Source organism: Sorex fumeus, unplaced genomic scaffold (assembly GCF_029834395.1).
Source record: "Sorex fumeus unplaced genomic scaffold, SorFum_2.1 ptg000028l, whole genome shotgun sequence".
Taxonomy (NCBI): Eukaryota; Metazoa; Chordata; class Mammalia; order Eulipotyphla; family Soricidae; genus Sorex; species Sorex fumeus.
In genome coordinates this window covers 15,784,042-15,811,241 of record NW_026606085.1, presented here as the reverse complement: position 1 = coordinate 15,811,241, position 27,200 = coordinate 15,784,042, and the positions used below count along the sequence as shown (strand labels likewise).

General features: G+C 48.3%; 2 protein-coding genes across 2 annotated transcripts; both read left to right on the top strand.

The window, feature by feature from the left end:
* The first annotated feature begins 220 nt into the window (after positions 1-220).
* LOC130024197 (von Willebrand factor A domain-containing protein 5A-like) lies at positions 221-15,451 on the top strand. Its single transcript, XM_056114834.1, has 18 exons — positions 221-256; positions 2,364-2,452; positions 2,532-2,734; positions 2,939-3,161; positions 3,239-3,414; positions 3,797-3,911; positions 5,926-6,092; positions 6,325-6,413; positions 6,700-6,844; positions 6,947-7,026; positions 7,886-8,000; positions 8,553-8,717; positions 8,905-9,005; positions 9,086-9,354; positions 12,200-12,346; positions 14,002-14,132; positions 14,725-14,851; positions 15,275-15,451. Exons 2-18 carry the CDS (start codon positions 2,410-2,412, stop codon positions 15,352-15,354), a joined length of 2,376 nt encoding a protein of 791 aa, XP_055970809.1. The 5' UTR covers positions 221-256; positions 2,364-2,409; the 3' UTR covers positions 15,355-15,451.
* Positions 15,452-25,107: 9,656 nt separating this feature from the next.
* On the top strand, positions 25,108-26,973 carry LOC130024196 (olfactory receptor 149-like). The gene is made up of 2 exons (XM_056114833.1): positions 25,108-26,012; positions 26,949-26,973. Exons 1-2 carry the CDS (start codon positions 25,108-25,110, stop codon positions 26,971-26,973), a joined length of 930 nt encoding a protein of 309 aa, XP_055970808.1.
* The last annotated feature ends 227 nt before the right edge of the window (positions 26,974-27,200 follow it).

Sequence of the window (27,200 nt, the reverse complement as noted above, 5' to 3'; positions counted from 1 at the left end):
TCATTTCCTGTCTAGGCTCTGATTCTTCCTTGGCATAGGCTGGGCAAAGGCAGGACAGCAAACATTGAAGTGCTGGAGAGTTCTCAGCTCAGGCAGGGAAAGTGAAAGTACAATAACTTCAGAATTTCTCAACGATCCCTTAGTCACAAGGTCGTTACTTTAGAGTCGGTCCCTAGAAAAGGGTGGGGTGTTCCCGGAACAGCTGACCCTGGTTGTTTTCTCTTGCCTGTGGCAGAGCTGGTGGCTGCAGGAGAAGGTATGTGGGCTGGGTCGCCTCCCTTGTTGGTTCCCTGCTCCCTCCAGGCTGGATTGTTGACCCCAACCCCGAGCTGTGCTCAGGTCTGCAGTTCCAGTTCAGTGCCAAGGCCCAGAAGGAGACGCTTTTGGGTCCTATAGTGCTCAGGATGCCTGGGACACTATCTCCAGGGTGTCACCCAGGGCTCCTCTGGGTTGTGGGTGGGCAGGAGACCATGTGATTCCGGGAATCAAACCCTGGTCAGGTCTATGACTAGCATGCACTACCCACTGTACTATGCCCTGTCCCTCTCTTATTTTCACTGCAAGTTCCAGGGCAAGGATTTGGGTGCTGGTGAGTTGTAGGAACCCTGGAGGTTCCTACAAACATGGCAGTAATGGGATCTTGTAGGATGGAAGGGGAGCCCAGCCACAGCCTGATCATCTCTCTGCCCCTCTTCTTGTTTTCACCTGAAAAATAAATGCTTTCTCTTTCTCTTTCCCTTTCCCTCTTTAGCAGGGTCACAGCCTGTAGTGATCAAGATCACTCTAAAAACTGGGGGGGGGGGGGGGGAACCATATGTGGTGCCAGAGATCAAACCCAGGGCTGCCACAGGCAGAACAAGTGCATGTCCTGGCTCTCAGATACCTGCTTTCTCGGTCTATGTGGGGAAACGATGCTTCAAGCACCCCTGCCCTGTTGTGTGAAGCCCCTAAACCTTTCAAGAGAGAAAGACCAGGGTCTGCCCTGCCCACTTCAGTTACAGTCGGTTCCTGAGGGTTCTACTTGTTTCTTCAGAGCTCCAGTATCCCACCGCCCCCACATGGCCTCCCTGTTGGGGTCCCTCTTCTCCTGGGCAGCTGGCCTGCTCCTCCTGTTGCCCCCATGTGGCTGAGCCCTGCAGTGGCCTTCTGTGGGTTTTCAAGAATTTACTGAACTGCTGTCTCAATGGGGATTTTTTCCAGCTCTATCAGATTCAAGGCTCGAAATGTGGTTGCAAGTCTGGGCCTTTTCGTGGTTTTATTTATTTATTTTCAACTATTGAAGACCAGCAGTTTTCTGTGGTACTTTAAATTCATCTTACAGTTGCCTGCCTGCTAGGTCCTGCGTGTGTGAGAGCATCACCCCAGGGCAGCATGCAGAGGAGGGTCCTGAGTTGGGCTTGCAATGAGGGAGTGGAGACCCCCATGCAGGGCCCTTGTCCACTGGAGTGCAGCCCAGTGAGGGACCCGACAGTCCTGCTGCTCTGTGTTCCCAGCTGATGCCGATGATATTCTGGCACACGAAGGGCACCCACGTCTGATGCCAGCCTCTCCCTCAGCCTCCGCTGCCCTCTAGCTGTGTCAAAACATGAGCTGATTTGGTCAGCTCAGTTTTTATGTTTTTCTATTTTGAATGAATCACCGTGAGGTACAGTTACAGACTTACGAACTTTCATAATTACGTTTCAGTCATACAATGATCGAGCACCCATCCCTCTACCAGTGCCTGTTTTCCACCACCAATGTTCTCAGTATCCCTCCCACCATCCCCATCCCTTCCCACCCCCTGCCTCTGTGGCAGGCACACTCCCTCTTTTTCTTTCTCCTTTTGGGTGTTATTGTTTGCAACACAGAGAGTAAGAGGCCATCATGTTTGGTCTATAGTCTACTTTCAGTATGCATCTCCCATCCCGAGCGAGCCCTCTAAGCATCATTCACTTACTGGCTAGCTCAGTTTTTACCCAGTGCACAGAAGAAAAAACAGACAGGAAGAAAACTCCTTTTGCTGGTGCAGATTTGAGGGACGCGAGTATAAGAAATGGCATTTCTTGGGGACAGGAGAGGTCAGACAGGGGTTAGCACATGCCTGGCACATGACCATTCCTAGTCAGATTCCAGGCATCAGAAATGCTACTCTGAGCATCCTGGCTACAGACCCCCAAGCCCCTAATGTGCCCACAGCATCCTAGGACCCTTGCATTGAACTGTGGCCCGTTTGAGAAGCGCTGCTGCACCCTGGGCCCTACTGAGTGGCCCTTAGAGCCCCCTCCCCTCAGAGCATTTCTGGCAGTGAGGAGAATCATGTGGGCAGACACCACTTTGAACTGAGGTCGGGGTGCTGAACCAAGATGTTCTTATGTCCCCAGTGACTTCTGCTGCTCATCTGCTGTTTCCACGGTAACCCACCTCACCATGAATTGTCCCTGTGGCCTTGTCACCCTGAAGCAGGAACCAGGTAAGCTTGATCCCTGCTTCTCACTGACCCCTGCGACAAGGGGCCTTTCTTGACGTCAGCTGCACCCCATCTCCCCCAGTACCACTGAAGAGCATCGCCGTGAGCGTGTCTATCCTGGAGTTTGTGGCTGACGTGTCTGCCACGCTGAACTATGAGAATGAAGAGGCGGTTCCAGTGGAGGCCTTCTTCGTGTTCCCCATGGATGAGGACTCCGCCGTCTACTCCTTCGAGGCCCTGGTGAACGGAAGGACAATCGTGGCGGAGCTGCGTGACAAGGAGAAGGTACAGGGAATCAGTGTACCTGTCACCCCTCTTGCTTCCTCAAGGAACTTTCTAGCGGGGTTCAAGCAAACACCGCTGCCTGGGACATGCTGGGGGCACGCGCTCCTCCCGCAGTGCTCCCTCTAACTACTGCGAGGTGCTCAGCGTGGCTGGGGTGGCAGGAGGGCTTGCCTGTGATGCCCCATATCCTCCCCTGACCCACAGGCCCACAGCGAGTACGAGGATGCCCTGAGCCAGGGCCACCAGGCCTTCCTTCTGGAGGAGGACACGCTTTCAGGGGATATTTTCTGCTGCAGCGTGGGCAACCTGCCCCCAGGCTCGCGTGCGGCCCTCACGCTCAAGTATGTGCGGGAGCTAGCGGTGGAGGCCGACGGGGCCATGCGCTATGTGCTTCCCGCTGTCCTGAACCCACGCTACCAGCTGTCAGGTGAGTGGCTTGCCCCAGATGGATTTGGGTACCACGGGCGCGGTGAGGGATGATGGGACCATGGCCACTGTTGGTAGGCTCGCTGGACAACAGCCTTCTCAGCATGCAGTGCCCCAAAGACCCCGAGAGGTCTCTGCCCTATACACTCAGCCTGGCTGCCTCCGTCCGCTCCCAGCACACCATTGACAAGATCCAGTCGAACTGCTCTTTAAATGCCACCAAGTACCTTGGGAATGATAGAACTTCTGCTGAGGTAGGTTGTGTCGGGCTCACTTGGGGCAGCGCTGGGTCTGGGCCAGTCCTGGGTCCTGATCCAGATCCTCAGACTTTCCTGGAAGTTTCCTATTTTTGGGATGGTGGGGGTCACAACCCAGTGATGCTCAGGGGTTACTGACTCTGCACTCAGAAATTACTCCTGGCGATGCCTGGGGAACCCTATGGGATGCCAGGGATTGAACTCAGGTTGTCTGAGTGCAAAGCAGACACCCTACACACTGTACTATCGATCCACGCCCCCTAGAGTTTCTTCTATCCCCTTACTAATGAGGGGAAGAAGCTCATTGCCCTCAGCACCCACCACCGCCCTAAGTGATCAGAGAGGGTCCTGTGTGACCTTTGGTCCTCTCCCGCCTCAGGTTTCCCTGGCTGATGGTCACAAGTTTGACCGAGATGTGGAACTACTGATCTACTACCAGGAAGTGCATACCCCCAATGTGACCTTGGAAATGGGAGAACCCAACGCCAAACCTGGTATTTCCCTTCTTCCTGTGGGGAACACCCTGCCCTGTAACCACCCACACCTCTTTCCTTTACCCAGCATACTTTGTAAGTGATAAATCTATTTACAAACATGTGACAAAGATCAGTTTTGACAAACACAAAGGAATGTGTGACATTTTCACAGAATTATCTAAAGTTCGCTCCTTGGCCCTCTGGGGCATTGTCACATTAGTGATCTGCTTGATGCAAACATAATTTGTTCATATGTGTCAAAATAATTACTTGGTTAAGTTTTCTTTGGAGAATCTTACCTGTCAAACTAAATCTAAGTAAAATATGCACTGAAGATTTTCTCTGCCATTTTAATATCAAAGATTGACCAAATGAGTGACCAAAATCTTACAGCAATCATACTGACTCATAATATTTTATCAGTGATAAATCAATATGACTCGTAATTTAGTAAAGGTATTGTCACTAAATTAACATACATTGACAGCCTAAATAAAATGGGGGAAGGAGACTTTCAAAGAATGCTAAGAGAAGAAGTTGAACAAATTTTTTAAATTAATTTTATTAAAAACATTGTGATTTACAAAGTTGTTTATCATACAGTTGTTTCAAGCATTTAGTGTTCCAACCCCGCCAGTGTGTTCTTCTCTCCACCAATATCCCCAGTTTCCCTCCCAATCCCAACTTGCCCCCATAGGCACATAAGCAAATTTACCTTATATTGCTTATTCCAAACAAACTTGACCCGAGTTCGATTCCTCTGCCCCTCTCGGAGAGCCCGGCAAGCTACCGAGAGTATTCGATATGCCAGACACAGTAACAACAAAGTCTCCAATGGAGACGTTACTGGGCCCGCTCGAGCAAACAAACTTGAAGAATTGAAAAATTAAATAATTATAAAAATAAATCAGTAAGGTCCATTTAGTGATTACTGTGTGATTTTGATCTATGTACATAAATTAAAACCATTTAGTACAATATAAAGAAATGTCAATTCTCATTTATATATGGACATTTTCAACTCTGGAATCTATAGTATATTACATTAAGTTTTATTTTATATTTGGATCTCACTATGGCAATAATCATGTCTCACCTATCATTAATAACACTTTTAAAGCAATTCTGCTAATATATATTTGAGTTTAAAAGGAACAATAAGGCCTATATATGTAAATTTTATCCCTTATACTATATAAACAGTGTTTTACGAAATTGTTCATGATGATTTGTTAAAGGCAGGATCACAATCAGGATAATCCTGTTCTTCGTCGATTTCCCTGTGCAGGCACCAGTAAGGTCTCCTTCTTCCTAGCCCTGAGATTTTAAAAGAGCCATTTCAATGCTCTTTCAGGATTAGGAGAATGAGACCCATCATTGTTACTGGTATTTGGCATATTGAGTATGACACGGGAAGTTTGCAAGACTCTACCGTGTGGGCAGGATACTTTTGCCAGGTTCTCCAAAGGAAAAACAAAATAATAAGAGGTCGCGGCAGCAAGCTTCCAGGAGCTGGGTTTTATAGTCTCGGTGTCTTGGCCATTGATGGGACCAACCTGGCGCTGGCGGCAGCTGCTGGGTGTGATGCCTACCTACTGGAAGATGGGGGGTTTGGGTGGAGAAGGCCCAGTTCCAAACCGAGTAGCTTGGAGACCTCAGATGCTTGTTAATGTCATCCAATATAAATTGGACAAATTTTAGTTCAACTCTTCCAACTTTATTTTCTTGTGTAATGTGTTTTCCTCATTTGCTCGACTGATAGGAAGGTTACCTGTAGTTAAGATGCTCTAGTTCTGCACGTACCCAGTGTCCTGTGTTCTTGAGTCTTTCCTGTTTGTCTGTTTCTCTTTTCTGCCTCCTATTTATATCACTCTTCTCAAACTACCTGCCCACAGATAGACCATAAGCTCAGGCCGTGTTTTCAGATTCGTTCCCTTAGCTCTTTGCGTGACAAATGACCATTGACTCTGGGAGGCCTTGAGGGGTCTTGAGTTCCTTTGTGTCTTATGGTGCCCCTCTACTTTCCAAGTAGATTCTCTGATGGGAGCTCCATCTGCAATGATGAGTTTCTACCCAGATATCCCAAAGACTCAGCCCTCAAAAGCCTGTGGAGAATTTGTCTTCCTCATGGACCGTTCAGGGAGCATGGATTGCCCTATGAATAAGGATTCACCTCAGTCACGCATTGAGGCAGCCAAGGTAAAGCTATTTCTTTCTTCTTCACATGCTCAAGGAAGAATAAATCTCAGGGGCCAAATTGGGGTCTGTGGAACATATAAGCTACAGCTTGTACAACCATTCCGAAGCTTTGTATCACACGGTCTGGTCCCCAGAGGTGGTGAAGGCTGGCCCGCAGGAATTGCCTTTTGAGCAGCAAACATTTCTGAAATGACCCGGCTCTACCTGTCGCCCCCATGTTCTCTTCCTTTAGGAAACACTGATCTTGCTGCTGAAGAGTTTGCCCTTGGGGTGTTACTTCAATATCCATGGATTTGGATCTTCCTATGAAACATTCTTTAAGTAAGTTTCTAGAAAGGCCACAGCGTGTCTAAAAAAGAGAGTTTGAAGGGGGCCTGGAGAGATAGTATAGAAGAGAAGGAGCTTGCCTTGTACGTGGCCAACCCAGCCAGGAGTAAGTGAAGAGAACAGGACAAGGAGTGGCCCATAAACGAGAGGGGGGGCAGGACTTGGCTACTATCCAAGTCAGGGGCTACTCCAGAACTGATTGGGATTTCAAGAATGGGTGTTCAGGAGCAGGAGGCATCTGAGGTCAGGGACCAGCTGATCTGACGGGTGTTTTTCTCAGTAAGAGTGTGGAGTACACGCAGAAGACCATGGAGGAAGCACTGAATAGAGTGAAGCTTTTGAAAGCCAACCTGGGGGGCACGGAGATCCTGAACCCACTCCAGATTATTTACCAAGCGCCTTCCATCCCAGACCACCCTCTCCAGGTAAACAGGTGGAGAAGGAAACCCACATCCCTGAACTTCCTTAGCACCAGAGGACTTACGAGCCCTTCCCCCCCCCCCCCACCCCCCCCCCCCGCCATGCAGCTCTTTGTCTTCACAGATGGAGAAGTTACTGACACATCCAGGGTCATTGAGGAAGTCAGAAAAAACAGCCCAAAGCACAGGTAAGAAGAGAAGGTGACTTCTCGCTGAGACCAGCAACAACCATACAACCCAGTCATCACCCCAAGCTCCTGTGAATCCACTAGGGAATAAATAAATAAAGGTAAGATAAAGGTAAAGGCCCTCCCGTTGATCGCCGATTTGCTCGAGCGGGCCCAGTAACGTCTCCATTGGAGACTTTGTTGTTACTGTGTCTGGCATATCGAATATTCTCGGTAGCTTGCCGGGCTCTCCGAGAGGGGCGGAGGAATCGAACTCGGGTCGGCCACGTTGGCCGCGTGTAAGGCGAACGCCCTACCCGCTGTGCTATAAATAATACGACTTAAAAAAAATCCCAAGAAACCTTAAACATGCTAGTTAAAGTAAAACATCCCCCAAAGGCACAGCAGTCAGAAGTCTCAACTGCAGGAGTGGTCAGCCCACAGTTTCTAGCAGGTGTGTGGGCCTGCATGAGTTTTTTCCGTGAGTTGATCCTCTCTTCTCTGTGGAATGGAGTCTGCCTTTTGGGGCCTCCATGAAGATGTTAAGTTACACAGGAAATACATTCTGAGAACAGAAGAAGCTCGTTCAGGGGTTCTGTTAAGCCTCGAGTCCGGAAAGTGAACCACCTTTAGGGGTTTTTTTTCCATATTTTGGGTCACACCCAATGAGACTCAAGGGTTACTCCTGGCTCTGCACTCAGGAATCACTCCTGGCAGGTGCTCAGGAGACCATATGGGATGTCGGTTGGTCATGTGCAAATGAAATGTCCTACCCGCTGTACTATTGTTCCAGCCCCTCCTACAAGTATTCTGGAACATGTTTGGTTCCGATGATTCCCCCTAGGGCCTGCCTCTGACCGCTGACCTTTGCCTATTACAGGTGTTTCTCATTTGGCATTGGTGAAGGTGCCTCCACCAGCCTCATAAAAGGCATCGCCCGGGCGTCTGGGGGCGCTGCAGAGTTTATCACGGGCAAAGACAGGATGCAGTCCAAGGTAGGGGCTGTGTGTGTTCTCCTTCAGGGTTCCCCCGGATACCCCATAAACTCTGTGGGAACGCTCCTCTCCTTCAACAGGGTTCACATGTTCCCAGGGCCTAGGGAAATGGCAGCGACACCAAGCAGTCCGAACAAGAGGGTTGGAGCATTCTTTGAATAACTCCTTTTATAGCCCATTGGCAGGAGAAGGAATCCTTTAAATTCAGGGCATCTGGGCACAGCTTGACTTTTGGTAAAACTCACTCAAGGGAAGACCTGGGGAGATTGGAGGAGGTGTCTCCTTCTGATTTCCCACCTCTGTATTAGTCCCCAAGGTTCTAATTCAGGGCTTGGGGGCTGCAATCAGAGATAAAGGCTGAGAAACTGAGAAACTAAACTGCTCTGGTACCTCCTTTCCTCCTGCTCTCAGGACTGCGGCTTCGACTTCTGTGCTTGGAAAGCCAGAGTGATGATGTTGGTGTCTCATTTGCTTTAGGGCTCTGGTGTAGAATAAAGGCCAAGGGGATAACTCTGGCTCTATTTTCTCTGCTGCTGCTCTTTCTCCCACCAGGCCCTGAGGTCCCTGAAACGTGCTCTGCAGCCCACTGTCGAGGGGGTCTCTCTGAGCTGGGATCTGCCCTCTGGACTGTCTGCTCAGTTGCTTTCTCCACCAGAGACTTCCGTCTTTCAGGGCCAGCGGTTAATCATCTATGCCCAGTTGTTGGGGACCATGCCGGTGAGTTTCCAGGCCGGTGCAAGGAAGGGGTGGTGGTGGTGGGGGCCCAGTTGCCAGGAAGTGGCAACCATTGCTTCCTGGCTTACACCCTCATGCCTAGTCCTTGATTTCTCCTCACGAACATTTGTGCATCAGGGCTGGGAAGCTGCTCTGTCTCCAACACCATTCCCGCTCTTCTCTCTTGTAGTCAGTGGAGGTAACGGGCAAGGTTTGCTTCAAGTACACATTCCAAGGCAAGAGTGTGGAGAATAAGGTGACGTTTCCTCTACAAAGCCAGTTGGACCCCAAGTGAGAACGCCCCTCTCCTTCCCTCTTCCGTCTGTCCCACCATCTCTGTCCCCGACTCTACAGCCATGTTTTCCTTTCAGCTTCACTGTCCACCGCCTGGCTGCCAAGGCCTTCATCCAGGCCAAGGACATGGGCCGCTGGGGAACGGACGAGGCAGATGTGAAAACCATCGTCCAAGCCAGCCTGGAGTGTGGAGTCATGAGCTCCCACACTGCTTTCATCGCCATCGACAAGGCCCTCAACCAGCCAGTTCAGGGGCCTCTGGCTCAAAGGAACATCCCGACGTCAGTGCTCTTTCTGTGCCCCACCCCACTATCATACTCACCTGGACCAAAGCGCTGTTTATCCGGTGAGTTTGATCCCATGCAGACTCAGATGGACTTGGGGTCTTGGATGGCATATCATTTCATGAGAGCTTCTGAAAGCTCTTCAATCGCATTGCCTCTTCGCTGCCTTGCAGTTAGGATTCCTGGCTGGCACAAAAGCCTTTTTTTTTTTCTAGAGAGCATGAAAGCAGAGAGCACACACACAAATGATAAACCACTGAGTTGTCACGTAGTATAAATCTGAAGCTGGTTAACAATGAGTAGTCTGGTGGCAGAGGGAAGAGAATGTGCCAACCTCCAGGATGGTGCCAGGACAGGTCCCTGGGGACTCATATCAAGTGAGAAATTCCCTAGGTGGGATCCTTAGGTTGGGTAATGTTTTTTCTAGCAAGGAAAGGCTAGATTGGGCACATAATGGTACCAATTTGAGTTTAACAGTGTGTTAGTTTGTGTGTGTGTGTGTGTGTGTGTGTGTGTGTGTTCGTGTGTGAGGGTGGGGGGAAGCGGGGTGGTGGAGTGACAATACAGGGAATTTGCACTTGCCTTGCATGTGGCTAACCCAGGCATACCCTCCTTCCCCTCAATATTGGAGTTTAAAGACTCCTATATTGAATTCTTTTTGAACATTTTTAATTGAAAATGCTTATGGAATATCCATATGAACTGTAGACAGATGTGTTTGGCATTGGAAGAGCAGTCAGGAATGAAGATAAATATTTGATCCTATATACCATGACTAGTCATATGGATGAAAGAAACTATTCAGAGGGAAAGTATAAAGTGAGATGAAAAGGTAGAAAATATATCATCGCTAGGAAGGGGTCTCCAAGGACTGTGGGGCCAGAAACATAGTGGGGAAAAATATAGGCTATTTATTTTATACATAGAGAGACGTAAGGATGTTCTTACATTTGGATGGGTCTGATTTTCTCCCTGGCAGTTCATTAGACATTTTTGGGAATATAACTGTTGGATCTCTGGAGATCCCTTAGACAATGCTAAGTGTAATGCAACCCCTCCACCCCCTTCCCAAGAAAAAAGGGTGAGAGTGGAAAGAAAAGTGGGTGAATATTCACAGTAGAAGGAGATCTGTGATAGAACAAAGGGGCAAAAGAATCAGATTCTACAGAGAAGTCAAAGGTGGGGTGGATTATTGGTTAATAATCATCACTGTATCAGTGTATCACTGTCCTCCTGTTATTCATTGATTTACTCGAGCAGGCCCCAAAACGTCTCCATTCGTCCCAGCCCTGAGATTTTAGCAGCCTCTCCTTACTTCTCTTTCCCAGCGCTGCTGTTTTGGAGGCTCTTTCCGGGTCAGGGAAATGAGACCCATTATTGTTACTGTTGTTGGCATATCGAATATTCCATGGGTAGCTTGCCAGGCTCTGCCGAAGAGCCAGCAGTAGGCTCTGAAAATGGTCAAGTCGTTAATAGCACTGTAGCACTGCAGCACTGTCCTCCCCTTGTTCATCAATTTTCTTTCGCGGGCACCAGTAATGTCTCCATTTTGAGACTTGTTGTTACTGTTTTTGGCATATTGAATATGTCACGGGTAGCTTTCCAGGCTTTTCCGAGTGGGCGGAATAACTCTTGGTAGCTTGCCGTCTCTCCGAGAAGGGCGGAAGAATAGAACCCAGGTTGGCTGCATGCAAGACAAATGCCCTACCCTCTATGCTATCGCTCCTATCCAGATAATTAATAATCATAGTAATCATAATCGTTATTTTTCAAAGGCCCTTGCTAATCTAATCGAGCCATTTGGCTCAGATCAAGAAGAAATCTCTAGTCCGACCGTCAATGAGTGGTGGGAAACTGAAAAGGAGTAGGCACGCTTACTCACCTGGAGACAGGGCTGCAAGTTGTGTGTCTTGGCTCTGTATACTGTTAATAGGAATGTCCCCACAGAGGGTTCAAACTGCTGGTGACCAGAAGGAAGCTGATGAAGAAGAGAGGGTGAGGTCCAGGCCAGGGTCTGCTTATGAGACTTAGGACAGCCTCTCCACCTCCTAGCCCCCACCCATCCAACAAAAAGCTTGAAATTAATTCTTAGATGCAGGCAAAAGCTTTTGTGATTCTGACAGTCTGAGTGACTGAGTCGGATTTCAAAATGGCAGCAGGTTTTCTGAGGCAGAGTTGGATGAGCAGCTGCGGACACAGGCCCCTCACAGGGTCCTATGATTCTAGCCTTTCTCTGGCGCAGTTCGTGGTGAGAACGTAGCCGAGCGTTGGCTCACGTAACTCACACTTGGGGTTTGTCTGGGTGCATGAGAGGGAAAGGAATCTAGCAACTGAAGATTCCTGACACTGAAGATCCTGATGGGAGTGGGGCAAAGTCAAGAACAAAGAAGAAAGGCTAGGTGCTCCGAGGTAGAACACCTCTGAATTAGACAACTGAAGAAACAGACTTTGTGTTCACAAGGGGATTCGTGTTGGCAAAGGTGATCTGCCTGAGTTTCAAAGCCTCTTTTCATGCCATACCTCATGATGAGAGAAGTCTCAGCTTCAAGGCCACACACGGCAATGTGCTGGGGGGCACAGTGTTGATGACAGAAGATTTAGTTTGAAATTAAGATAAACTGCTCAAAGAAGTTTCCCATCATGAGTCACATATTCCAGAGAGCACTGTGGGATGAGCTCCCCTGTGCTTAGGGTGCGAGAAAGGGAACAGAGGCTGCCATGGATGGGGGCTGTTTATTTTGGATGGGTGGGCTCTATCCCATCGAATACCCAGGACTACAAATGGACTGCCCAGGGGAGCAACTTTCCAAGGAATTTTCTCACCAATGTCTTCCCTTCACACAACCCCCTCACCACAGCCTCATTTTGGCATCTTTAAGAGTTCACGTAAATCATGTTTTACTCCAGTGTGTAAAAGGACTAGCTGTTTATCCATGAAGAGACCCCGCATGCAAGCCTCTGCGAGATTGTCGGAAGAGGAATATGTTATGCCTCGTCTAGGAAGAAATCAGTCGAAAGACGAGTCAGAAGCACAAGAACTGGAAGATGCACAAGGTGAGACTCACCAAGCCTTCCTAGTCCTCTCAGCCCAGCCAGGCCCTGGACAACGCCTTTCTGAGAGCCTGGTCACTTAAGCACCCACTCTGTGTCCTCTGAATGGGCTCACTGATGTGGTGGATCGTTTTGTGCCACTGTTTGGAGAGGACCAGTCTAGGTCCTGTACATCCTTCTCAGAACCAGTCTTAATTGTCCCCAACTACAAAGTGGTGATTCTTACAGATGATGACATTTTGAGTAACAGCTGAGATTTAATTAAATTAAGGCAGTTGACTTTAGGGGCCCGGGAGATAGGTCTGGGCATTGGCTTGGCCCTAGGCTGACCCACTTTCAAGCCCAACACCCTGAGCCGCAGTGGTTGTGGCCCCAAAACAAATAGAGAAAAGTTTACTTCAGAGCAGTTTCTTTCCCCGTGAGAGAAGTGTTTTTCTTCTTTTCATTTTTCTTTTCTTTAAATTTTTTTATTATTAATTAATTTATTTTGAATACCCATCCCTCCACCAGTGACCATTTCTGACCAACTCGGATCCCAGTATCCCTCCCGCCCCCGCCTCCCGCCCACCCTGCCTCTGTGACAGGGCATTCCCTTTTGTTCTCTCTCTCCTATTGGGTGTTGTGTCCTGTATAAGAGTTAAGCCACGTTTTCAGGGAGAAACGTTGGATGATTTACTTTCCATTGAACACCTTGCATATAGGGAGATGTTGCATGGCCGCATACGCGGCTGTGCGGTTTGGAGTAAAAGTCCTGGTTCCCGCATACTTGAGCTATGCTTGTAGAGGCTCATGGTCACCAGGGTTCCATCTGGAGGAGGCGGGATGTGGCACCTACCCCATCTGGGACTTCCCGGTGATCTTGGCTCTCTTTGGGACCTGGTGAATCATGTTTTTCTCCGGGAGCTATGGAGCGCCCCTACGGCCTTTCTTCTCTGTGGCTGTGTGCTGTAAAGATCCTTTTGATTTTTCTTGCCTACTGATTTCTATGTCACTCCATTATCCCGTTTGATAATAAGATGTGAGTTTCTATAAAAACGAAGCAATTTTCATGTGTGTTTTTTTTCACAGATTATGCAGAGGGTTTCCTTTGAATCTACATTCCTTGCAAAAAATTTTTTTTCATTTGTTTGTTCTTGGGGCCACACCCGGCTCTGACCAGGGATTATTCCTGGCTCTGCACATAGGGTTATTCCTAGCACTGCTCAGAGGGCCATGTGATGCCAGACACTGAACTCGGACTGGCCATTTGCAAGGGTGGCACCTTCCCTGCTGTCTCTTCAGTCCCTTGTTGGATGTCCTGATATTGAGACTCTATTTCTCTAGAAATTTAAGATACCAGAATCCCTGACTGCTCTGAGTGGGATTCCCCCAAGCATTGTCCTGTGGGTTCCCTGAATACCACACACCATGGGAGGCTCTAGAGTCCCAATGAGGTACTCCCTGTGGAAAGGCTAAAATGAGGCTCTAGCTGAAAGGCTGGCCCCGTTGTGTTCTGCCAGAAATGGTCATTGTTGCCACAAAGTCGTATTAGCTTTCAGTTGGCACCCAATGGTGAGAGCACAGCTTGCAGTGTTGGCGCCAACATGGGGTGCCCACTTGAGCCCAATCTGTGTCAGCCAGGCCTCCTAACTCTCACCCTGCTCTCTCCCTCCCCACAGTACCTGAGACTGATCAGCTCCTGAAGCTGGTCATCCTCCAGAGGGCCAATGGCTCCTGGGAGCTAGATGACCAGCTGGCCACTATTCTTGGGGTGAGTCTTCCGGACATGATGGCGGCACTGACTGTCAAGGTAAGATTCTGAGAAGGTGGAGGTGGAGTGATTGTGTTTTTGGGAAGACTGGGTCAGAAATGAGAATTGGGGTGAGTCACAGCCCACCCGAGCAAGGAGAGCATTCAAGAACAGGGTCTAAATTTCTGCAAAGTATGGACTGGAACACAACTGGGAGGGCACTTGTCTAGCACATGGCCAATCTGGATTCAATTCCTGGCATCCCATAGGGTCCCCCAGCACCACCAGGAGTGATTACTGAGTGCAGAGCCAGGATTAATAAATTTCCTCAAAGTAGAGGCTAATGGGTAAATTAGAGCAGAAAGGACAAGTAGCTAGTGGTCCGGTAGGAGCCAATGATTTAAGGGCTAAAGGAAGGGAGTAGAACACTTCTACTTCCCCCGCCAATTACTCCTGATAGAATTAATTTTATGGAGCAGTTACCTGACACTAAAAACTGAAAATGCCAAGAGCAGAGGTCTGCTGCCTTGAGGTTGAGGCTCAGGCCTGGCATTGTGGCACCCCTATGATAAAATGATCAGAAAATTCTATGTGGAAACGGGAGGGAGTCATGGAGGGCCAAGAGCTCCAGCGAAGTCTGTTTGTCACGCAGGATGTGGAGCCTTCCTGCTGGGCCACAGTTCTGGCAGTGACCTGGCTGCACACCAACGGTCAGGGGCGGAAGTGTGAGTGGGAGCTTCTGGAAAGGAAGGCGGTGGCCTGGATTCACAACCACACAGGTAGGAGCATAGTCCCAGGACCCCTGCTGCTTGGAGAGAAGCAGGCGGGTGGGGGGGGGGGAAATACATCTGTTCTCCCCATATCAGTGTCAGCCACACCAGAACAGGATTCTGTCTGCAGGGCTGCTAGCTATGGCACCACAGCTGAGCATTGTGGGGACTGGAGAAGCCAGGGATGACAAGGGAGGCTTAGGGGAGATGGGGAGTAGAGTGGTTGTTGCCATGTTTATCCCAGAAGCTCAACTTTTTTTTTGTTATTTGGGTCACACTTGTTGGTTCTCAGGAGTCACTCCTGGTGGGGCTTGGGGGATCATAAGGGTCTCAGGGATTGATCCTGGGTTGGCCACATGCAAGGACACTGCCCTGCACACATTGTCTATCGCTCTGACCCCCAGAGACCCAAATCTTGTTTTTTCAACACAGGCTCTGTCCTGCAAACACTTGTGGAAGCTGCCGCTGCTTTCCTGAAGTCTTCGGTGGATGTGGCCGTCTTTGCGCTCTGAACGCACTGGCCAGGGCCCCGTCCACTTCAGTGTGTCTTCATGCCTGACAGCTACCTAGTCTGTCTCTTGTCGTCAGTGTAAAAAGTGCTGCCCCATACTGCCTCTGCTCTAATTCCCTCCAGAGACAATCCTCCTTTCCCCAGCAGGAACTCTCTACCAAGTGTCAGTGGTTGGAAGTTCTGGAACAGATACAAGGAAGCCCATTCAGATGATCGCTATTTGCAACAAAATTGTGCAGGTCCTAACCAGAACAATTAGCAAAGGGAAGGAATTAGCCAGGGAAGGAATCCAAATTGCAAAGGAAATAGAGAACTACTGCTATTTAACAAGGAATGACAGTAACCAACAGTATTCTAGAAAACCCTAAAGACACCTCAAAATATTCCTTTACAAGTATCAAGGTACAAATTGAGTACATAAACATCAGTTACATTTCTACATGCAAACAGTGAAATGGCGGAAAGAAAATAATCATTTTTCATCACAGCAAAACATAAAATAACTGACAATCAGTCCTAACAAAGAAGGTGAGAGACCTGTACATTGAAAACTGTATGATGCTTCTAAAAGAAAATGATGACCTATAGAAATAGAAAGATAATCTATATTTGTGGGTCAGAAAAATAAGAATTTACATTATTATCTGAAAACCTAACCTTAAATCAACCCTATAGTTGATAGACAATATTAGACAATATTTAGACAATATTCCTAGCAAAGTTTGCAAAGAACCAAAAAAAGTCCTGAAGAACCAAAGAAAGACTGAGATAAAAGTCGAGACATTACATTGTTGACTTATACAACCTTACATCATCAATGTAGTGCTGGAACAAAACGAATTGATTTAAGAGAAAGAGAGCCCAGAAAAACTTCACACACAGAGATGGAAAATGAATAGATAATAAAGAAGCCAGAACTGTACGGCGGAGACAGGAAAATCTCTTCAACAAATGGCATCACAATTTAATTCCATACATGAAGGAGAACTCCAAGGGACAAAAACTTAGTTATTAGATGCAAACCGTATAGCGTATAGAAGAAAACATTGCTGATACACTTCAGAACCTCAACAGCAGATGTATTGAAACACGATTACTGATGATTTCACTTATATGTGGAATATAATAACTAAGCAATGAATTGGAAGAAAAACAACAAAAATAACTTCTAGCATCAATGAAAAAGATTATTTTACCAGAGGGAAACAGAGGGAACAGTGGTATGGGAGAAACAAGAAAGGTTGTTTTGTGAGTTGTACCACGTAGACCCCAATAGAGGATAAACCAATGAAAAAATAATTTTTTAAAAGTTGTCTTGGCCAGGAATGCTGCCCAATAGGGAGAACATATGCTTTGTAATGTCTGAGGCCCGAGGCTCCACCCCAGCCCCAAACACAGTTGATAAGATCTTGCATTAGCCTGGTTTTCCATCCCAGCTTCACCGATGACCCTTGTCCCATGTTTTCTGTCATGTCATCCTTCCTGAAAACTGAAAACTGTAAGATGCCACTAAGAGGCAAGGATGACACATAGAAATGGAAAGATAATCTGTATTTGTGGGCCTGAAAAATTAGCATCATTGAAATGATTATCTGAGATAAAGCAAGTCTACAGATTAAAGACAATATTCCTAGCAAAATTTGCAGAGAACGACAGAAGTCCTGAAGAACCGAAGAAAAATTGAGGGGTGGCAAGAATGGGTGCTGAGCAGAAAGCCAGGCTAGAATCCTGGCCAAACAGCTGACCGGCTTCTGTGGTCTTGAACAAGTGCTATGACCTTTCGGAAACAAACTGTCCCTGTCTGGCCTAACTAAGGCTTCTCTCTGACTGGTTGCTCTTAGCCCAAATGCACAAGAGCCCTGAGCTGGGTCCCAGCATCCCTTCACACCGGTGCAGGTAACCTCCCCCTGTGTCCAAGAATCCAGAATATTTTCCTGCTGTGAACACCAGTGGAGATTTCTCCCGGGTTTGCCTATGGCTGAGTGTACTGGGAAAATAGGGTGGCATAGCTTAGAAGCTTTTTAGAAGGACAGTTTTTTTGGAAGCCCAAGAATAAATCTGAGGAATCTGTTTTAAAGGGTTCCAGATAATTCACGCACGTTGAATTTTTTTTCCCATGAAATAACGTTGAACCCAAGTCTGCTGTCTGGAAAAGTGCTCGGGCTATAATGAGAGAAATGCCAACAAGCAGCACCTGGAGGCTTGTCTGGTTCCCCTTTGTCCTGCAGATTTGCCCCCAACCTGGGCTGCTGGACTCGGCTTTTAAGGGAGGAGGCTGTATTTTCCTCTTTTGCAGGCAAAATATACCAGTTGTAATTTCTCGGGGACTGGAGTGATAGCACAGCGGTAGGGCGTTTGCCTTGTGCGTAGCTGACCGGACCAACCCGGGTTCAATTACTCCGCCCCTCTTGGAGAGCCTGGCAAGCTACCTAAAGTATCCCGCCTGCATGGCAAAGCCTGGCAAGGTACTGAAAGTATCCCGCCCGCATGGCAAAGCCTGGCAAGTTACCTGTGCCAAACACAGTAACAACAAGTCTCGCAATGGAGATGTTACTGGGCCCGCCTGAGCAAATCGATGAACAACGGGAGGACAGTGACAGTGACAAATTCCTCAGGCCTAAGAAAGTGCTGATTATCAACAGCAAGTGTGTTTTGGGAGAAGTCGAAGGACTGTGTTTTCAGAAAACTCCGGATCTGGACAGGGCGCCCCGGAGTGCAGCTGCTTCCATCCCCACTCACCTGGCCACAGGAAGCCGGGCCTGGACCACTGCATTAAAAGTCCCCCACTCGAAAACTGGCTTTTCTGCACAGCCTTAGTGAAACCCACTGTCCAGTCTCCCCAAATCCAGCAGGCCACACTGGGGCTCACGCAGCATTTGCTGCTCCACTCACAGCCAGTTTCCTTCAGGAATCTCACTGTCACTCTGCCCCTCTCCTCTATTTTATTTTATTTTATTTTATTTTTATTAGTGAGACATCATGAGGTACAGTTGTAGACTTACAAATTTTTGTGTTTGGGTTTCAATTATACAATGATCAAATACCCATCCCTCTACCAGTGCCTGTTTCCCACCACCACAGGTCCCGTATCCGGATCCCATATCCCTCCCACCTGTCCTCTATTTTAAAAATTACAAATGCTGTAGCACTCACACTTGAATTGATCTGACTAGAAGAAAATTCCCATGAAGGCTAATAACACCACGTACTCCATTTCCCCTCTCATTCTTTCTGTTCCTTCTTGCCAAATGAATTTTATTTTCTCTCTGTCAGAATAATCCAAACACATACAGGATTATCCTATCTTCTTGGAAAATTAACTTTAAAAAATGGATAGCTGTTGCCCCATTCGCCCTCTCTTCTCTGGAAAGAAGGATGGCGGCTGCATGGGAGCCTTGCGGACAGCAGGTATGAGCCGGCGGTGTGGGGGCGACTAAAACCTCATGGGAAGGGGGGCGTTCCGGTCCGTCCTTCACGCCCTACCGAGGTCACCAGTTGCCCCCCACGAGCGGCTCTCCAGCATGGCCACAGCCCCAGAAGCACAAGGACTTAATGCAGAACCCAGCAGCTTGGAGCAGAAAAGTGAAAGGACTATGCGTTAATCCAGGCCATCAAGTCTGCCGGAGGGGAAAGGGTGTTGCCCCATTCGCCCTCTCTTCTCTGGAAAGAAGGATGGCGGCCGCATGGGAGCCTTGTGGACAGCAGGTATGAGCCGGGGGTGTGGGGGCGACTAAAATCTCATGGGAAGGGGGGCGTTCCAGTCCGTCCTTCACGCCCTACCGAGGTCACCAGTTGCCCCCCACGAGCGGCTCTCCAGCACGGCCACAGCCCCAGAAGCACAAGGGCTTAATGCAGAACCCAGCAGCTTGGAGCAGAAAAGTGAAAGGACTATGCGTTAATCCAGGCAATCATTTCTGCCCAGAGGGGAAAGGGTGTTGCTCCCTTCCGCCCTCCTCCCTCTGGAAAGAAAGATGGCAGCCACATGGGAGCCTTGTGGACAGCAGGTATGAGCCGGGGGTGTGGGGGTGAGTAAAACCTCATGGGAAGGGGGGCGTTCCGGTCCGTCCTTCACGCCCTACCGAGGTCACCAGTCGCCCCCCGCGAGCGGCTCTCCAGCACAGCCACAGCCCCAGAAGCACAAGGACTTAATGCAGAACCCAGCAGCTTGGAGCATAAAAGTGAACAGACTATGCGTTGATCCAGGCCATCAAGTCTGCTGGAGGGGAAAGGGTGTTGCCCCATTCGCCCTCTCCTCTCTGGAAAGAAAGATGGCGGCCACATGGGAGCCTTGTGGACAGCAGGTATGAGCCGGGAGTGTGGGGGCGACTAAAACCTCATGGGAAGGGGGGCATTTCGGTCCACCCTTCACGCCCTACCGAGGCCACCAGTTGCCCCCACGAGCGGCTCTCCAGCACGGCCACGACTCCAGAACACAGAAACCAATTTCTTAACTATCTGACTTTCAGTAGAAATTCTTCCAGGGTCAATAGGTAAAATAGCAGAAATCCAAAACCAACATTTAATTCTTGAACCCAGCTGTAGAAAGCAAATCACTTCACAATGCTTTTTCAGCATGTCTGATTTGGGCGGGGGGTAAACTCTAAATAATAGTGGTGAATCTTTTATTGAAACAATGAATCTAATCAAAGCAGATAGAGTGTTAACTAGAATTCATCTGCCTCACAGGGACGGGGAGGGGTGGGGGGTGGGGTTTTATTGGGGTTCTTCATGGTAAAAAATAAGTATTGGTAAAGGGAAATGTGTTTGATATTTGCATGACTGAGACATAAACCTGAAAGCTTTGTAACCTTTCCCACAGTGATTCAATAAATAAAAAAAAGTCAAAAAAAATGGATAGCATTATCATTAATAGCCTGAGATCTGAAATCTTCTTAGTCAAAAATAATTTCAGAATTCCTGACTTTCATTAACATAGAATTTACATGGTTTGTATTTCTCCATGCCCTTACTTTTAATCTATTTGAATCTTTATAATTAAAATGTGTTTCTTCTAGACAGCATCACATAGGGCTTTTTCACACTCCCAACTACTTTCTATACATATGGTTCTTGGGCCATACCAGGGAGTGATCAGGAATCACTCTTGGTGAGATCTGGGGATCACATGGAGTGCCAGGGATGGAACCAGGTCAGCTGCATGCAAGACAATCACCTGACCTGCTGTGATATTGCTATGTTCCCTTTCTTTATTATGATTTTTGCGGGGTCACACCTGATGCTAAAGGGACCACTCCTGGCAGGTCTCAGGGGACAATGTGAGGTTCTAGGGATCAATCTTGGGTTGGTACATGCAAGGCAAACACCCTACCGACTCACCTATCACTCCAGCCTCCCTTTCCTCTACATTTTTGTTATTGTTGTTATTCTGGGGCCACACTTAGCAATGCTCAGGGGTTACTCTGACTCGTCAGTCAGGAATCACTCCCAGCAGTGTTCTGGGGTCCATATAGGATGTTGGGGATCTAATCCAGGTCTGTCATTTGCAAGACAAGTGCCCTACCCACTGAACTATCTCTCCAGCCCTTCCTCTCTTTTTAAAATGCTGTGTCATTCACGTTCGAAGTGACTGTTAAGACCATTGGAATTATTTCTACCCTATTAAACTGCCCTGCTTGCTTAGTGATTTTTAATTATAATATGCCTTTTCTGGTTTAAAATAAAGCATTTTGTCTCCATTTCCAATATATCATTTCTCTTAATTTATTGTTTTTATTGTCCTACAATTTACAATCCACACTGAAAGTCAATACTGACTGTGCTCAAACTTTTTCCAAAAACTAGAGGGGAGAAATTACTCCTATCTCACATATCTCAGTGAGCATATTAGTACTGAATCCCAGCCTGACCAGGCAACACACAGCAAAGAAAACTACAGACCAGTAATCTGATGAACGTAGATGCAAATAACTTGATAAATCCAACAACACATCAAGAGATTCATTCATCATGCAGGTTCATACAAAACAACAAAAATGATGTGCCTGGCATAGTAACATATCAGTAGATGTTTAAAGAGCCATAGACAAGACGGAACATCCATTGGATTAAAAAATTTATAACTGGGAATAGAAGGAATGTGTCTCTAACCCTCAGTTTCCATACCCTGGCTCTTGAAATTTTAACATTTAAAACCTGGGAAGAGGCCGAGTGCTCTCCTGTTACAAGTGGCTGGGAAATCGAGTGCATATTGACTAGCCCATTGTTCTTGGAGTTCCTGGAGTGCTTATATCTAACAGTCAACCACTTAGGCCTACACCCAGGTTGTAAAATTCCCGTAAGGGTACCCATGAGGGACATAGGGTGCAAACCCAGCCTGGCAAGTCTTGATCACCATGTCCCTTTGAAGTAACTATTGTAACAGGCAAGGATGGACTGTTGCAAAGCAAATGCCATCAAGAGCAAGAATTGCAGGTGTAACATTCTATTTCTAGAGTGTTATATGCTGAGTGAAGTCTGTGAGAGGGAAGGGCAGAGATATAGGGCTTTTTCACATATGATCTCACTCATATGTGGGACTTAAAGACACACTGCAAGGTAGGAACTAGGTCAAAGGCAACGCAATGAGAGAACTGATCCACACAACCAAGTTTGGGAGGGCTCTGGGTGGGGGGGCACTTAAAACGGAAGGCCATTGGGGTCCTTGTGGGAGGAGGGGTGAATACACGGGTGATGCATACAGTGTTGGAATATGAACAGGGGAAATCATCAATAAGACCATCAATCACCGTACTTCAATCAAGAGAATTAATTTCCAGAAAAAAAATTGCAGGTGTAAGAACCAAGCAAGGAAAGAGAGACAGTTCAGCACTCAAGTGCCACATGGTCCCCTGAGCACTGAATCCTTACACTCTGGCTTTGAGGATCACCTGCCCTGGCTTCCAGCTTTCCCAACCCCCCAAAGAAAAGCATCACGGATGGAAGCTTAGGCCAGAGCCTGTGCTGCTCTGTACCATCCTGGGGGCGCACCTTCCTCTCATAACGGTTCCCTCTGACCCCCGTTTCCTTTTTCTCCCCCTCTCCTCCTCTTACTAAGTGCCCCCACCCCCAGGAGTGTCCTGCAGCCCCACAGAAAGCCAAGTGGAGCCTGGCTGAGCAACAGCTCCAGGTGGCTTCTTTCCTGTGTTCCCCCCTGGGGAGGTGAGTTGAGGGGACATGGTAATTGCTCCCCTAGCTCCCACTGAGTCCCAGCAAGGAGGGCGCGGATCAGAAATAAGCTCCAAAGCAGCTGTCCAGGGAGGGTGCAGGAGTCCGCACAAACACTCCCAGACTAGCTTTCTTATAAACAGGAGCACAGCGCTGCTCTGGCCAGAAGCACTCAGTGCTCTGCTTGGAAACCTGTAACTCTGAGGCCTGGCGTATGCTCAGCACTGGGAACGTGAGTGTCCAACCTGCTGTGCCTGTCTCAGGGACCTTCTTGACCCTGGCAGTTGTGTTTTTGTTTCCCTGAGATGAACTCCAGCACAGGACCCTCAGGTGTGCTGTCTGGTCTGGATATGGACTAGGCATGGCATGGACTAGGGACCTCCAGGAGCCTTTGGTGACTGAGGAGGGGAGCTTCTGAGTCTGTACTGCTCAGAGGCATTTCCAGTGAGGTCACCTGGGCCACTGGAAGCAGCTGTCACCAGTATTCTCACCCCTCAATCATCACTGCCCTTGTGCCAGCTCCATCCCTTCCCAGTTGCAGGGTGGGGGACTGTTTTTGATCATTAGTTCCCTTGGCATGTTTTCCAGTGGCCCAGTTCATAATTTGGAGACTTCTCACAGCCCCTTCATGCATAACTCTCACCCCTGCCCCCAGTCCATGCCTGTGCCCAAAGTGTAAGTCCTTCTCACGGTACTGACCCGGGGACACAGGATGACAGACACACATAATAAAGCACTGCTGAGCAGAACTGTCTCCAGTTGCTCTAAGGTGGCACATGATGGGAACCCCCATGTGGGATGTGGCTCTAAAATGTGGAAATTCTACATTGGGAAGGACACTAAGGCCGGGCTGAAAGGGTGGGAAAAGGGTCTGAGCTCCAACTAACTTCGATTTAAGCAGATGTGCTCTTAGCCCAAGATGGAGCAAGGTCATGATGACAGGAAGTCTGCTCCCTGCTGAGCAAGAATGGTACCAGCACAGTGGTGGCCAGAGAAGGAGTAGAGAGATCAGGAAGCAGGGAGCAGCTCCCCAGCGGCTAGGAGCACAGACAGTGGCCACCAAACAGTTCAGAGGCACCCAGCAGCCTTGTCATTTGGACGCTTCTAAGCTTCAGTTTACAGAGAGTTTATATAGGGGAATAGCAGTTATAGTTTATGCTAGTAGGTTTGTGAAAAAGTGAATCACTTATGAAAGTTTGATCTCAGTTCTTTGGATTGGAATAAATATCCATGAACTAGTCTCTATCATTGTTGCCGTTACTAAGCAGAGGGGAGGCTGCTGCCTTCTCGACCCGATTCCCTGCCCTTGATTTCCATCAGCTGCCTGTGTAGAGTTGTCCTTGTGCCTAGGTTTCTTATTTTGTAGTGGAGAATTTAGTGCTTTCCTGCTTGCTCTCATGTCTTTGGCTCAATATTTCAGTTACCTCAGATCAACTTAGAGAAAACTGAAAGGACCAGGAAAAGCAAAGAAGCACCTCTGGCAAGAACCACAGCTGACAGACCTCTGGGGTCTGGAACAAACAACCTGAGGAGGCTCTGAGATGCATCTAGTCCACAGTGCCACGTATTTAATATGATGTTGATTTGCAAACTATAGACAAACTGAGAACAAAAAAGGAGAGCACTTATATAATTATAGACAGACTGAGAACTATAAAGGAAAGAAGTAAGTTAAAGAAGTATACAATAAAGGGGAATTTCCATGGGATTTATGGTTTTTTCAGATTGCTTAATAGGCAAATTAAAGCTTTAGGATGATTCTCACAGTACTTTTGTTGTTGAACTATTATTATTATAATAATTATGATTTTGATTTTCGTTACAGATAAAACTGTGTCTGTAGTGTTGATGAACTGTTTTTATTATAGAGCTGGTGAGTGGCAATGCCGTTGAAGACTGTTGATGTCAACACAAATTTCCCTGACTTTCTTGAGTAGTGAAAAGTGGAAAATAACATTATGAAGGAAGAGCATAAATTAAACAAATGCCAAAGGTTTCTGATTTAACATACAAATGTTCTGAATGTCTCCCTAAATTTCTACCATGCAGAGTGAAGTCAGTCAGGAAGCCCAGGGATAGATCTTGGATGATCTTTCACACATAAGACTTAAATATACACAGTAAGGAAGCAATGAAGGGTCGAAAACAACACAATGAGGGAATTGGTCCACACAACTGAGTGGATGCAGGGTGGTGGGGTGTTGGGGTCCTTGGGGGGGAAGGTGGATACACTTGCAATGGATGTGGTGTTATAATTATGTGCATGAGAGACTGTTATTCTCAGCATTGTAAATCATAGAATCTCAGTACAAATTTTTTTTTAAAAAATAAACAAACTTCTTATCCTCTCCTAGAGGACAACCATCTAGCTCTAAGAGGCGATCGTTCCAGACTGAGCTCATCCTGCCTAGACTGAGCTCAGAAACTCGCATTTCCAATCACAGGAGCTCTGGACAGATCATTGGTCTTCCATGAGGATGATTTTGCTTTTTCTCATTGGAAACACAGCCGACACCTGTCAGTGGAGAGCTTAAGCACTAGAGCTTGGTGTTCAGACTGGTTTCTTGGGCCATTTGCCTGACTCTCAGCTATGAGGAATCGCTCTGTGGTGACAGAGTTTGTCTTGCTGGGCATCCCGCACACAGAGGACCTGCAGACCCTGCTCTTCACCCTGTTCTTGTCCTTCTACGTCTTCACACTCATGGGGAATCTGCTCATCCTCCTGGCGATCGTCTCCTCCCCGCGCCTCCATACGCCCATGTACTTCTTCCTGTGCAAACTGTCTGTCTTCGACATCTTCTTCCCCTCGGTGAGCTCCCCCAAGATGCTCTTCTACCTGTCAGGGAATAGCCGTGCCATCTCCTATGCAGGTTGCGTGTGCCAGCTCTTCTTCTACCACTTCCTGGGCTGCACTGAGTGTTTCCTGTACACGGTTATGGCCTACGACCGCTTCGTGGCCATCTGCTACCCGCTGCGCTACTCAGTCATCATGAGTCACAGGGCGTGTGCTGTGCTGGCCCTGGGCACATCTCTGTTTGGCTGTGTCCAGGCCATCTTCCTCACGACGCTCACCTTCCAACTGCCCTACTGTGGCCCCAACGAGGTGGACTACTACTTCTGCGACATCCCCGTGATGCTGAAGCTGGCCTGTGCGGACACAGCGACGCTGGAAATGGTGGGCTTCGTCGCCGTGGGCCTCATGCCATTCACCTGCTTCCTCCTCATCCTCACCTCCTACAGCCGCATCGTCTACTCCATCCTGCAGATCCGCTCTGCAGAGGGCCGCCGCCGTGCCTTCTCCACCTGCAGCGCCCACCTCACGGCCATCCTGCTCTTCTACGTTCCCGTGGTCCTCATCTACCTGCAGCCCACCCCCAACCCCTGGCTTAATGCAACTGTTCAGGTTCTGAATAACCTGGTAACCCCGATGCTGAACCCCCTCATCTACAGCCTCCGGAATAAGGAGGTGAAATCGTCTCTGAGGAAGGTGCTGCAGCGGGTGGGCATCTTTCCTGAGCCCGTGTCCGGATGACACCAGCCTCTCAGCTGCACCCAGAGCACGTCAGGCCCTAGATGAAGGTCCCCTCCCTGCCCACCATGGGATGACATTGATGGGAAGTCAGTAGGAGGAAAGATGACTTGTTGAATTGATTTGGGGGTAGTTGCCCCCAAGGCCCCTATAGAGTTGTATTAAGAGGATCCTTGGGCCAGGGGCTGGGCTCCTGCAGGTCTTGTCTTAGGCCTGTGCCCCAGAAAGTGTCCCACACTGCCCAGCACAACCCATGAAGGAGACCATGGAGGGTACAGGCAGGACTCTGGCTGGTCCCTGTGGTCCTACTCAGCTGCACATGGTTGTGCAGGCTCGTCTGCAATTTCCTGGCCAGGTTTGGTTCTTTGTTTACTTAGAGCATTTTCCTTGTTCCTTCGTTCTGCGCTCTCTCAACTGCTTGGTCAAAACAAGCCAAGAGTGAAAATGAAAATTTTCGCTGTAGGAGCTGCTGTTTCCTACTGAATTCCCCGAGAACCAGCCTGCTTTGGGGACACCCTGGGATGATATCTGATATGACAGTGATGGAAGAACAACATATGGAGTGAGTGGGTGATCGGAGGAGAAGAATCTGGGTTTTCTTTCAGTCTCTGTTTCTCAGAATCAAAATCACAGACGGGAACCTGCCCAGACCCTGGGCTTCCTCAGTGGGCAGGGAGTGCACCTGTGCTCAGGGAACAAATTCAGCCTTTTCATGACTTCTCACTTCCTTCCAAAATTTTGGGGTGGGGATGTCTGTGTTTTACAGTGTTTTCAATGCCCTGAATCCCAAACCCGGCTCTCATTGTCTTCTCTTCGAGTGTTCTTGGGAGACTTTCCAATCCCCCTTCTAGGTGCCTGCCAGAGCAGCAGGAAAGAATGAAAAGCAGGTGAGATCAAGGTAGGGAAGGGCCCATCCTTTCCCCCTGAGGCTCAACTGGGGAGTTGAGCAAGCAGGCAGGCAAAATGCTGAGCCATGCTCCTGCCTTTTGGAACCAAGGCACATGGATGGGACCCACTGGCACATCCCTACACGCACACAGACTATGGTCCAGATAGGAAAGAGCTGAAATGACGGAACACGTTTTGTGGGGCTGGGGAGAGTACTCTCAGAAGAATGAAAAGCTGAATTATTTTCTTGTTTTGGTCCCATTTGG